This window comes from Cyanistes caeruleus, chromosome 7 (assembly GCF_971803275.1).
Source record: "Cyanistes caeruleus chromosome 7, bCyaCae1.hap1.1, whole genome shotgun sequence".
In the NCBI taxonomy this organism is placed as follows: domain Eukaryota; kingdom Metazoa; phylum Chordata; class Aves; order Passeriformes; family Paridae; genus Cyanistes; species Cyanistes caeruleus.
In genome coordinates, this window is record NC_141707.1 from 19377157 (window position 1) to 19391555 (window position 14399).

The 14399-nt window shown below is 36.6% G+C and overlaps 1 protein-coding gene across 3 annotated transcripts in view; it reads left to right on the forward strand.

Annotated features, from left to right (window-relative positions):
- LOC111931789 (uncharacterized) overlaps positions 1-14399 on the forward strand; it is a 203459-nt gene that overhangs the window by 90631 nt on the left and 98429 nt on the right. For 2 of the 3 annotated variants that reach the window (XR_015289342.1, XM_086898072.1), the window contains 2 exons: positions 1267-1313; positions 3143-3208. Coding sequence is in view for 2 of the 3 variants with exons in the window: in XM_086898072.1 (XP_086754198.1) it covers positions 1267-1313; positions 3143-3204 (109 nt within the window). In the remaining variant the exon portion in view is untranslated. The remainder of the gene's footprint in view (positions 1-1266; positions 1314-3142; positions 3209-14399) is intronic. The other variant, XM_086898071.1, reaches the window with a different exon arrangement.

Sequence of the window (14399 nt, forward strand, 5' to 3'; positions counted from 1 at the left end):
GTGAATCTCACTGGACAAAAAGCAGTGTCACTTCTTGTATCTGCTCTCCAGTATGGTGAAAGATTTAACATCTGGACAGCACTCTGGCAGAATTTTCTCTGAGTTCAGATGATAACATAAATGTATCTGTACTTACATGAAATTCTTTCTGCAAGCAGATTTTTTCCCTTCCTTTCCCTTCCTTTCCCTTCCTTTCCCTTCCTTTCCCTTCCTTTCCCTTCCTTTCCCTTCCTTTCCCTTCCTTTCCTTTCCCTTCCTTTCCCTTTCCCTTTCCCTTTCCCTTTCCCTTTCCCTTTCCCTTTCCCTTTCCCTTTCCCTTTCCCTTTCCCTTTCCCTTTCCCTTTCCCTTTCCCTTTCCCTTTCCCTTTCCCTTTCCCTTTCCCTTTCCCTTTCCCTTTCCCTTTCCCTTTCCCTTTCCCTTTCCCTTTCCCTTTCCCTTTCCCTTTTCCTTTCCCTTTCCCTGTCAAGTTTTGAGTAGACATTTGCATTAGCCAAAATTAGAGATTCAGAACTGAAAAGTTTTACAGACAAAAGAAAAGGTACAGACAAAGGTATTAAATACCGCAACTGAAGTTTTCTCTTTTCACTAGTTTCACTAGTTTTCAATAGTTAGTCAAATACAATATTCAAATACCCTTACATGAGGGGATCTGGATTTGGACTGGGTGTTAACTCTGTGACTTGGGAGGACGATGCTAGTGCTGTTGTCCTCTTGTACTCTTAAACATCTGCTGCGTTTCAGCTGACTGGTGTGTAAAGTACTATGGGTACATATGTAGGAGCAAGAGTCATCTGTGAACTAGTAAGGACTAATAGGACAAAAGCTGTTGGTTTTTTAGGGAAAATGGAACATATTAAACCCTGTCTTCCATGGCCTAAACCATAATCCCAGAATAATCTTTCAAGCTTTTTTCAAGATAAATTATGCTTTGGCATTCTTAAGAATAGTGTCATTGAAAATAATCTTCTCCCAGAGCTCATACTGTGCTGATTGTGATTCTGATAGAACATTTATGCATTTACATAATAAATCTTTTTGAAGTAATTTTAAAATTTATTAAAAGTCAGTACAATTAATTTTCATCCTCTGTTTGAAGTTTTAAAATTAAATCTGTGATTAACCTTTTATCACCTAAATATATTGACTGATAGTCATGCTTGCTAAAAATGGAATTTATGGGTCTGAATGCTGGTCTAATTTGACAATCTTACACCACTGTTTTGATTCCATTTCTTAGTGTTGCTTGTCATGTCTTTCCCTTTTAGGACTCCATTTACTCTGTCTTCACAGATGGTAGAAACAGACAAGACTAGTAAGTATATTCAGACTTCTTTCTTATTTCATAGGCTTTTGACAATGTGTTTGACTGTTTTCTTAGATCTCTGGGGATACTTCTGTGATTTGCCAAAAGTCTTGCTACATTTGAGTTATCTGTGCCCTGGGGCAGAAAGAAAAAGGTTTTGGATTTAACCGTAAGTCTTGTAAGGAGATACTTTCAATGCTTTTAGTTAAGACGTGTTTTAAAAATGTTTAAATGGATGACTTCATGCTTCATTTTATGGCATTCCTGGAATACTGTTACAAATACAATAAATGTTCATTTAATCACGAATACTATGCTAGTTGTCATTTGTGAGAGAGTGCAATAAAGTCCTCACAAGTTCTAAATGGCCTATTTTATATAGAATACAATATCCTTGAGCTATAGCAGTGATGTTCACGTTAAACTCAAGAATATAAGTTTTAAGTTGAAGGGTCTTTCTCTTATTTCACCATGCACATGACTTCCCGTAGAAGTTAATCTCTAAATGCACTGAGTATTCCTATTTTATAACATATTTTATAGGGAAGATAATTGCTCTTGTGCTGCTCTTTGGTCCAATTCTGTTAAGTTTATTCTAGAAATCTGCCACCTATAAAAGCTGACAACAATATCCACATCTAAATAGTTTTACTGTGTTGGTACTGCCTAAATTTAGGAAGAGAAGCAGATATGACCCACAGTTTATGCGTACTCCTTGTGATATTTATAATTTTAAATAAGATATTTACATGTGATTGTCAAAATATGACTCCTCATCACAGTCTTCTAAGCTAAGCCTGTAATATATGTGATTATGGTAATTTAAAAACGAAACACAGTGTGAAGAAAGAACATGATAAACTCATATCATCTTACCCTTTATGGCTCTAGTAAATGTCATACCTTAGGCTAGACTGAAAACATTTTGAGTTTTACATGCAATAGTCTATTTTGAAATGAGTCAGTCAACAGGCTTTTCCTTACTCATTACCATTTAGCCTGAAGATCTTAGGAATCTGGTTTTGTTTCATTATCAATTTATTTCTGAGAAAATCATTGTCCTTATGTAGTACTAAAAACATAATTTTCCCTACAGTTTGTAACTGGGACAAAAGTAAATTATCTACCAGTTCTATGAAATTAGTTCTGTGCCTGGATCTTCCTTTCTCTGTGTGATGCCTTGACCTGGAAATTATTATAACAGATACTCCTTAAAGAGTCTTAGAAAGGAGCAGAAAAATATTGTGTATATTGAAATTGAGCAATCAGCTAGATAGTTTAGTTGTCTTTATTTGAGAGCAGTAAATCTTTTTAGCAAGTGGAATAAACCAGTAAGAATAACTAGGAAGGTATTTAAGGAATTACACAAAGGGTGCGCGGTTTAGACCTTTTCTGGAACGCAGGCTGCAGTTTAGCTGTCGAGTCACTATCATTCTCCTCAAAGGTGAAATGATTTAGAGGCCTAGAGAAACTTAATTTTTCTTGATCACCATGTGCAACCTGGAATTTTAATGGCAGGCATAATTAATTCTTCTGATGTTAATCATCAGGGCTGGGCTCCACAATTATCAGCCTAGTGCAGCTGGGGCATGGTGCAGACATGAAAAATTAGGAAAATGAATCAGTAATAGGGTGGCAGATTTAATCTGCATCATGAAAACAAAGTTAAAAAGAGGGAGATCGAGAGAATTTCAGCTGAAGCTTTTGTGCCAATGAGCACTGACAGAACTGAAAAATGTTGCCGATGTCCAAAGTGATTGGTAATTACCAAGCCATTGAATTTTTTATTGTCAATTTATCATTGCGCCAGAGGTTAAATTTAACATCTTCTTCTAAAGCCATCACTCTAGGAGGAAGGCAAGCTTTGCATCACGTGGACCAGGAGTCAGTGAAAGGTTAATCAGGTATTCCTTTAGTTTGTGTGTGCTTCCAAATCAGTCTCTCTTTTTGTGTCCTTTATGCTGCATACATACCGTGGGGTATTTTCTAATTTATATCACCTGTACATTTCATAAAAATATTGGATTGCATTCCTCAGTACAGCATCATCTTCCTAGCTGTGTATTTATAATGTTGTATTTTCATACTTCCCCCGGCAAATTTAACGCACATTTCAGTATGTATATGGCAATGTTACATATACAAAGGACTGTATGATACAAGGCAGGCATTTCCCAAACAAGGAAAATTATAATCTTAGTGTCTGAAAGTACTGCAGGAAATAAAAGAAATACTTTTTTTTTTCTTTTTATTTATTTATTTATCAACTGTATTATTTGGCTTGCCCTTGATTTTTGCTTTGTTCTGAAGCCATGTTGTTTGAGAATGATCCAGTTTAAGATCAGGGAATGTTTGGAATGCTAAAAATACTGCTTTTGGGCTGAAGGACTGTGAAGGGAAGGCTGTTTGCATTTTGCATCTTGTATGATTCTGAGTACAGTTTTGGCACTTAGCAGTAAGATATATTCTCAATTCATAAAGGAAGCTCATGTTTTCCTTTAAATCTTTCCCCCTCAAGAATATTCAGTAAATGGTAGGGTCTTTTTTGATGCAAAAGCCCTAACAGACTGAGAAAAAGACAGCATTGAAACATCCTTTTTTGTAGAAATATGTGACAGAAATATACATTCATGTGTTAGGGACTAAATTGAGCCCTGAAGTAAGTGAAAATCTGTTCAATAAAATAATAGGATTTCTGATTCTCTGTTTATGGGTTTGGATCTGCCCTGAAAATTCCAGATACATATACTCCTTGCTATGTAGCTGTGTTTTAATATGATATTAAATGCAGCTCTGTTTGCCTAAATTTCTTCTTTAATTCTGCTCAGTAATCTCACTTTTATTTTCTCTCTTTTTTTTTTTTTTTTTTTTTTGCATTGAGTGTTTATTATAGATTCCAGACTGTGCTCTGATTAAAGGAATTGTATGCATTTTCTATAAATTAAAAATGGAAATGGCCTTTAGGGGAGACTCAGTAGAGGAATCAATGCATGCATTAATTACTGCAATTCATTACCCAAATAAACACAAGACTCAGCCTTTTGCTGGATACAAATTTAGGGACATACGATGTTTACAAGAGACAAAGGCTTGTGATCCTGCTCATGTTAATCTACAGATCAAAGTATGTGAGCCTATTCCTAGTGGAGGCTCCTTTGGGGATACCATAGCTGGGATCAATCCCCCCATGCAGGCAGTGAATTATTGCTGCTGAATACAAAAGCTGCTCACGTGACATCACTATTCCCTAACAACAGGGATACTTGCTCCAGATAGGGCTTTAAAAGAGCATATTTTCCTTGATACCTCAATTTTCTATAATTAAACTCAAATAATAAAGCAATAGCTGTACAATGACCACTGATTCACTTCATTAGCAAAAAATATTCTGCAGTTCATAGCAATACTCAGTCATTTGGAAGAAAAACATGAAAATATAATCTTTAGCTTCCCAGAGGCTTTCTAGAATATAAACAAAGGGTTAGAAGATATATAACAATTAAAATTATACCAAAAAATATCAGTTATTTATTGAAAAGCTTTCCTATTCTTCTAAATTAGTATCCTTTCTTTTCCTTAAGAAGAGACTATAAGAGTATTGGAACAATGCAATTTTTCTAACAGCATCTGGATGCATTTCTTCATCATATTTTATAGATGGAGAATAAATTACAGTATGAGGGCTTCTGTTCAAACCAGAACACAGAGCGTGATTTGAATCTCAGCGCATTTTCCCTGCCACTGTGGGTGCAAATTCACCCCCAGTCTCAGCAGCTCACAGCAGAACACCAGCCTTTTCCTTCTTTCCTGTTGGAACACTCATCTATTTTAATGGGATTCTGACCAAACTGCAACTAATTAAGAATCAATTCAGGACCATTAGTAAGTGGGACCAAGGTAGCCAGCATTGCATATTTCAGAAGAGTTCACTTTAATGAGAGGAGTTCTTGGACAGGGGAAGAAAAACCCCACAAGCAGATTAAAGATAGTGTAGGGACCTTCTCCAGTTAAACTAAACAACTAATGCTACACAGAAAGATGCTGAACTTGTAGTCCTCTCTAATTGATCTACTTACTGTTCCTTAGGAAACTCAAAACAATAATGAATGCAGGTATTAAGTGTGCATTAGTCATTCAATAGCTATTTATAAACATTAGGAATTGTTACATTTCACAGGCTTTCTTCATCAGAGAAACATATGTTATTTTTTTTTTCAGACATATAAACCTTAGAACTGTCAAATCATTTTTTCTTCTTTGGGCTTTGTACTTCTGCGACATCTGTTTATCTGCACTGCATTGCCTGCAGATGGGATTTTAAAAATTTGTTAATGGTGTTGGGATGCCATATTTTTGACAGCTGTAGTTTTGCTTCACCACATAGCAAAACTTCACTAAAAATTCAGGGCTTTGAGGGACTGATTTCATTGTCGTGATTTCATTAATTGTATCAATTTTTCCCCTTTATCTCTTGCTATTGTGAGTTATGTTAATGAACTGGTAGCATGTAAATGTAATCATTTAAGGAGAAATAGCAAAAGCAATATATGGCTGATTGGTTTGAATTATTAGAGGGAATGAGTGCAACTATATTGATATAATCTAATATTAAAGAATTAAAATCACTATACAGTAAATTGAAAGCACAAATGTGAATATGTTATGTGGTAAGTCCTAAACCTCACACTGACCTCAGCTCATGAGAAACTGCTTGGGCAAGGTTTCTGGTTTGAGACAAAAGGAACAGAGAGACGAATCTGTGAGATTAAATCTGTATGTTTAAAAAAAAGTATGAAGAGCTGTTTATATTCCCAGCACAGGAACATGAATGGACACCTAGTGCAATGCCTTTGTAGTTAATGCATACTTTATATATTTTGTAAAGTTAATAATTTACACAGGAATTTCTAGAAACCTTCATTATTTTAAAATAAATTTGGCCACAGAGGAGAGAATGTGATAGAACATCTTTCCACTATGCTTGTTTGAAAGATGATCATCTTGACTATTTAATTTTCTGTTTTCTATTTTATTTTGTAATTTGTATTTCTAAACAAACAGTGTGCAACATCCTCTTGCATTAAATATCAATAAGAACAATCAAAAAGAGGCAAATAAATTTTGGAGTATTTATCTTTGTAGAAGGAGTGGGCCCTAGTCAGGAGCAGAAGGTTCTCCTTGTCACTGGCATTTACCTTAGTCCTTGTTCTGGATACAGGTACTCTTAATGCAGAGAATGTACACCTTGGAAGTTTTGGGTTTATAAGCTGTATCTTTATAACCAAGCTTCTTTGGCTTCTGTCAGAAAGGATTTGTGTTTGTAATGACAGGTAACAGTGTGAACAACAGAGGAAAATAATTTGGGGAGAGAGGGAAAAGGCTTCTTTCAGGAGGCTGGAAATAGATTGGCACTGTCTGTCAAATGCACTTTTTAAAAAAAAAGAATTTTGAATCTTACTTGGATATTGCATTATTTGTAACCTCAGATATATGTTGACATTTAACAGGGAAAATGACTGACAGATCAACATCTGTGAACTTTTTCATTTTTAATAAAGGAAACAAACAAGTAATTTCAGCTTTCTGTTCTGTGGGATGTGTGCTAAGATCTGAGAAGGATAAAAAATACAGATTCTTCCCACACTCTGGTCAAAACTTTTGGTTTTTACAAAATAAATGGAATGGAACAAAATGTCACTTGTCTGTATAGAAGGATGTTTGGAATGGGGACAGGCCAGGAGAGACGTGACCAGTATTTCCATACCAGTGGAGGTCAACAGACCCAGGCATCCCGCAGTCAAGCAAGCCTCAGATCAACTCCCAGGTACTATAAAAACTGTTTCAGAGTACATGTGCAGCTACTCCACATCTCATGGGGTGAGACTTCTAGTGACCTGACCTGTGCTAAAAGACACAAGCAACAGCCTCCTTTTTTTCTTCAGTTTTAAGAGTTGATCTGAATATTTTTCAGTTTCTATTTTGCTGTCAGCTAAAAAAGTAAAACCTATTTGCTTCAGCTGAAAGAGGTGGACCACTTTTATCACTTCCATCTTCTGGTCTTTATTTTTATACATGTATAAGCTGTGAGGATCTCCTTATGCTCACTTATGGTCAGTTTGTTTAGCATAACAATATAACTGCAGAACTATCAGTATTGCCAAGTTCAAACCTCCTTCCCAGTTTGCAGGTGGTGTACTTTAGATTATGGTTAAATATATGTTCTTTATACAGCTTCAGTTTCTGACAATTTCCTGGCTCTTCAGTTCCCTCTATGAAAGCAATGAACTTCAAATCATGGTGTGTTGGGGGTATATTGGGTTTGGGTTTGGGTTTCTTTTGTGGGGTTTTTAGATATAGGCAATTATTGTATAGTAACATCTCACAGGGATTTGGTAAAAAGGTTATGCTACTGAAGGTCCTTCTACAGGTAAGTAATGTGTCTTGTTCACCAATATTTCTGATACTATGGAGACTGAGTACGTTTGAATTGCCATTATTTTTTATTTTTACTTCTTGGCATGCATTTACTGTATGCTTTCCCATGCAGTTTGCCAGTAGCTTTTTGCATGACTGCCAGCAATATGGAGACTCCGAGTATGCAATTACCTTTGCCTTCCTTTCAGAAATTCATGAAATGCATTTCACATCCTTGCAGGGAGGATCATTCTATCTCTAATCAGGGATTAGAGGAGGTGAAATACAGTGGGAAGCACAGTTCTTTTCCTTCCTCTTGTCAGATATGTAGCATTCCTTTATTGGTTCTCCTCCAGGATGTATTCTCAGAGGAGAACTCCCCTGTCTCTGTTGCAGGAAGGGCGAATTGCTCTCTCAGGGATGAGGAAGCCAAGGGTGGTCAGAATAGAATCCAGGCAATGACTTCACTGACAGGGCCAAGTCCTACAGTGCCTGAGCCAGGAAAGCACAGCAGGGAGTGACATTAACAAGTCCTATTGATAGAACAATGATGACTGAGGCAAAGGCAAAGTAACAAGTCAAACTGAAAGTCAGTCTGGGAAACTGAAGCAACAATTCAGGTGTAAGTCTAGGAAAAAGAACACACGGTGTATCTCAGGCAAGGAATGGGTACCTGGACCTGAACTTAAATGAGACTCCTGAACCTGTGGAAAGGGGTCTTGTGAAGGCCCTAGACAAGGTAAATAAGATCTGTTAATGCACTGAAAGCTGAGAGAGAACTTTATAGTTTACAGTCCAGTCTGCATTTTCTCTGCTTCATCCAACAATTGAAATCTTTCTTCCTCTGTCACCAAAATTTACCTTATGATTTGTCTCTGGACTTCCCTATTTGTCCTGTACTCCTCAGCTCTGCCTTTCTTCACTGGTCTAAGACTTTTAATGCAAAGTGACAGCAAGAATAGTAAAACCTTGTTATAATGTCACTTGAGGTTTGGATAGAAAACAACATTTATTTTGAAAGTTCCATGACCTCGTAGCAATTTTGCTGTTGGCACTGTGCTGCATACCATGGCTACTTGGAACTTCATCGCCCCAGAAAAGATATTTCAAGTTCTCAAACCAAGGAGTGGTTTCTCAAAAAAGACCAGAACATTTCTTATGTTTGCTGAAGGAATGATGTTTACAACACACTGCTGAACTCACCTCATACTCTCCAGTAGAAGGCAGGGGTCCAGGTGCACTCAAAATCATTTCAATAAATCATAGTCATAGAGGGGGATGAAGAAAGAAAGACAGACAAGAAGTAGGTATGTTAACATTCATTTGAAATTATTGTTGCTGATAAAGCAGCCTGCTGGCTCTCCTACTTTGTTGGAGAGCAAAGTAAGGCCACAGAGCACTGAGGAGAAAGAAAAGCAGTGATATAAGAGCCACTATAGCCAAGGAACAATATTATTAGGAATTGAGCTGAACAATGGTAAGGACTTCATATTAGCCCATGTTTTGTTAGTGCTGACTCGGTGTTCAAAAAAAGGCTTTGCAGTTTTTTATACAGACACATCCAATTAAGTATTTTTTTCAATACAATACATAACTAAGTAGGTTAGCTTACAAGATAAACATACAACTTGACTATAAAATACCTATATTTCTAATTTTATAGTGCTATAGAAAAGAAAAATCTTTGTATTGAAAAAAACCCAAACAGAATACAACATAAAATTCTGTCTTCTCCTCCCCTGGCTCCAACTCAGCACTAGCTTCCTGAGGAAAAACAGTCAAGGACAGCCCAACTTAATTCTATAACTTCTGTTCCAGTGGCGCAGCAAACCTGGCTTTTTGGATTTACTGTCTTAGAAAAGAAAACTACATCCTTTAGATTTTTTTAATTAATGCTATTTAATTAACTAGTGTTGTACCATCTCACTAATTGTATTTTTTTCCACTTAGGGGAAGTCTGCCTTATTTACAACTGTTAAACCAGCTTAGTTCCCACCTCTACAAAAAACAGAAGTGCATGAGGTATAAATGGGCTAGGAGATGTAATGTACATCTTAAATGAGTTTCTCTAGTTCTCTTGGGGAAAAGCTTCCAAGGTTAGATGTACTTGAGTGAACTTCAGAGATGAGGATTAGTTGTGTAATTGCAAACCTTTGGACTTCTCTCATGATTTGAGGGGTTTGGAAGTGTGGACAGCATGTACAAGACTAAACTACAGTTTTCCACTGGGAATCAGCTGTCAATAGTCCCTGCAAACCATTAATGTCAGGTGGAATGGAATAGGATATATATAGGTGAAATAGTAATGGCAGGTGAAGATTTGATCTTACAAGAGGTAGAGGGTTGTTCAGACAAACCATGCCACACAGTGCTGTGTCCAGCTGATCCCTGCAAGTAGGAAGAGCACAAAGGAAACCGGCACTTGAGTTAAGCAAATCATTATAACTAGTCATGCATTAGAAACTCTGGATATCTGTAACCTTATCTGTTCTGTGTTCGTAACCCATTCCTGGCACCAAGCCACACCGAAGTAATTCATTCACCTATGGAAGCTTGTCTCGGCAAACTAATTTGCTAGGTTGGAATATGGTAAATATAAAGTATTCACATGGCAGTAATTTTGATCCCATCATAAAAACTGGGTGAATGAAGATCCTTTTATTTTGATCAAACTGCGTGGTCACTGCACCTGTTCTGAGAAAATGAAGCTCTATGGGATGGGTGCAGAAATCTGTTTGTAAATACCAGAATATACAACTAGAGGCTGAAAATTGAATGCAGTGGCCATCTAAACTACATGTGCCTTTGAGTGAGAATGAGATCTGTTTGTATGATTGATGTTTTATGTTTGTTAACCTCCTTCAGGTAAAATATTTGCTTCAGGCAGAATTTCTGCAAAAACTTCAGGCTTGGCCTTAGAAAGGAATATGCTTTTGAATTATTTCTTTCTTTCATTATCTCTTTCTTACTTTGAGGGAAGTAAAAATGGTCCAAAGAGCAGTAGTGTATAAAGACAAAGCCACGCTGAATATTATATCTTACCAGTGATACACAAGTGTTAGTCAAATGGAGAGATGACAGTGAAATAAGGAAACAATTAAACTTCAATAAAACAAAATGAGGAATAACATTCCAGTCAGATCTAATCACATTATGTATAGCATAACTTTCAATTGAAAGTCCATAAAACCAACCACACCTCAGCCAGTTTGTCTGGCATCCGTCCTGTATAATAAGCCAGAGGTTCCTCATGGCACAACTCCAAGTTAGTTTGAAACCATGTCTGCAGTAGGGGTGGCACCGAGCCATGTTTCCAAAGAAGTAGAATAATTTTTCTGGTGGGAAAGGTCAGGCAGTACAGAGCCATGAAGGATGAGATTCCCTTTTTCGGCTTTTTCTCCATTCTTAATCCTTCAAATATATTTCTTTTAATAGTAAAATTCATTCAAAAACAGAAACCCCAACATTAAATCAATGTTAAAGATCTATTTAGACTGACAGGCATCAGAAAATCCAGAACCCAGGCAAACTGGGTTGTATCATTACAGAACTTGCAGAGAATTTTTAAGTTGCTGGTTACCTTTCCTTTGTCCTGTAAGTCTCTTCCCAATCAAGTTTTTTAAGCTCTTACCTAACACTGAGAAAAAGAAGAGAATGTATTGGATTCTCATTCTCATGTTTTATATTTGATATGTGCAAATATATGCATGAATATAGTAGTTAATTTGCATTTGTCTTCCATTTTAAATAACAATTTTTATCATAATGCATAAATGTATTCCATATGCTATCAGACAAATCATTTCTAATTTTCTTTATGGACGCACATATGGGAACTGTATTCACCCAGGGTCAAACCCTGGCTCCATTGAAGTCAATGGCAAATTTCCCACTAATTTTGCAAGGGCCAAGATTTCACCCTTGATGTTCAGCCACCCTAATAATATTAAAAAGCTAATGTTCTCTCTTCTCATATGTCAGATAAGTTTGAACAAGAACTGAGTTATCACTGAATTAATCCCTCTGCATTTTCTAGCTTGCCTCAAATTCTTTGCTTGTGGGATACAGATTTACAGATATAGTAGCCACACAGTTGTCTGTAAATGTTAGTGCCAGCTATTTCAGAGACTTTGCAAAGACAAGCTGAGCAGGTCACTGGGAAATGACATAGGAACAAGCATTCACTGGAGAGAAAGGGCAATAGGGAGCTTTCCTGTGGTTGGAAGCATTTCTTAGGGAACTGGTTCTGTAGCATTTTTGACAGTTTATGGGTCATGATTGCATCTGGTCTAACAGAAAATGATTTTTTTTTGCCGCATTGCTCATTCTCTGTGGCCCTGACTGGAATTTAGCAGATGTGTAGAAAGTGGAATTCAAGAAGTTGAATTCTTGCAATCTGTATTTTTTGCCCAGCGGCCCTAACTTGCTTCCCTATACTGAGCTAGGAAATGCCCCCCTGGTGGCTAAAATAGTGTCTGCTGTGGGATGGAGGCATGCCCAGTCATTTGTCATCAGTACAAAAGCTGGGATTCATGACTGACATCGTACAAACAGTCCATGCTGCTTGAGAGAGGATATCTCTTGTGGCTCATGTGGAGCAGAGATAGAATCCTTGCACTTTGGTTGCACTCAGTGAGAACTAGGGGAAAGTTCAAAGTCCTCTTAATTTCTGTGTTGGATTTACAGAATTACAGCATTCCATCTGGCACCTAGATAAAGAATGCACATTGAGACAAACTTCTGTGTAACTGAATGGATCACTCTGTTGTGTCACAAGTTAGATTAAATTTTGCATCATCTATTCTGGAGATGGGTGGCTGATTTCCAGGACTAACCTGGATTAAAATTCAAGTATCTCTAAAATTCACACAAGTTAAGCTTCTGAAATCTTTTTGCTTATTAAGTGTTTTAAATATGTACAAGCAAACCCTTCATTTTCTTACCAGAACCAGGCTGAACATAAGTAGGAATCTTTTCACTGGAAGGGCTGTCAGACACTGGAGCAGGCTGCCCAGGGAGGCAGTGAACTCACCATCCCTGAAAGTGTTCAAGAAATAACTGGATATGGCACTTGTCAACATAGTTGACAAGGTGGTGTTTGCTCAAGGGTTGGGCTCAATGATCTTAGTGGTCTTTTCCAACCTTAATTTTTATGATTCGATGAAGTAACTGACATTCTGGCTCACAGAAAAAATGGGAATATTTTACTTAGCAGATACCCATTTTAAAATGTTCACCAATTCAAAATAAACATCAGTTTGAAATGAAAAAACAGAAATTACCAGTTAAAGAAAAGACATTTCTGGTCCTTTTGCTCCCTTTTGACCATAAGTATTAGTCTGGCTCAACTAAGATTCTTGAAGCATTGTGGTTAAATTGTAGTTTTGACAAATCAATTTATTATTTGAATTTATTAAAACATGTTACTCAACCTAATTAGTTGTTAAGATCAGTTGTTTTGGAGTCCTTTCACTAGAAAAAAAAATCCTCATTAAGCAAATCAGCCGAGTTCTTGCCTGGTGCAAATATCAGCATCATCTACCAGTGCTCCTGGCAAGAGCTCTGGGGTCACCACCACCACATCACTGCCTGCTGAAGCAGACCTGTTCCATGTATAAGGACTGTGAGATTAGGCATCATGTAATATGTAAGAAGATGGACTAAAGAGCTGGAACAATAAATTATATTAATAACTTGGATTTTAGCTAATTTATCTCTGCAAGGTATTATTCCATTTTATTTTGTCTGCATTTTTATTTTCAGCTCTAAGACATGACAAGATGTGAATTATGATGTATTCATTCATACCCAGTTTCAACACAACTGGGTGTGAATTAATACTCCATAATTCATATAGTGGAGTGTCTTATTACAATTATAAAATTTTATTAGAAAATGTTTTTTAATATTTATATTGTTAATTAAATGATGATGAGTCTCATAAATTCTGAACAATAAATTAGGTTGTATTAGGCACTATTCAGATTTCATCTGTTAGCCAATCAAGGTACACAGACTTCTCTATTATTTAATATGTTATATAATAATGTTGGGCCATGAAATTTTTCTTTAGAATATGGAATTTCTTATTGAAATGGATTTATCAGAAAATTTTCATTAGTCATTTCTAAACATAAGGGTCAGTATGGGAATACTGTTTCCCTTTACAGATGTGAATTCACTGAATATAGCAAAGAGAATTTAATTCTTCATTTGAAATGCAAGTAAACCTCAGGTCACATAAACCTTGGGCAATTAAGCGGTGCTGGTTTTGAGGGCAGCAGGAGTCTCTCCTGTCTACTAAGTCTTCTAAAGCACTTTAATCTTTTGCATTTTGGATCTAGCTCTGCTTTTCATGTCCTCATTGTGAGTCTCATTCCAGGTCTGTTTGTGAAAGCACTTAAACAAATGCTCAAAGTTGAACATATGCTTCAATGTCTCCTAAATTAAACTGAGGTGTGCAGTACCCTCATGTAAATAGGAATTGAAGATGAGGTGCATAGTGGAAATTGCAGTGCAAGATAGATGTGGATTACATGACATTACTAGGATAAAGATATCCCAATTCTGATCATTACCACTGAAATCAGAACCATGCCATCTACATAAATCATATAGAAGAATGCAGCAGCAAGAGTTAGATAAAAATGGTGACATGCTCAAAAAAGTGACTATCTTTGG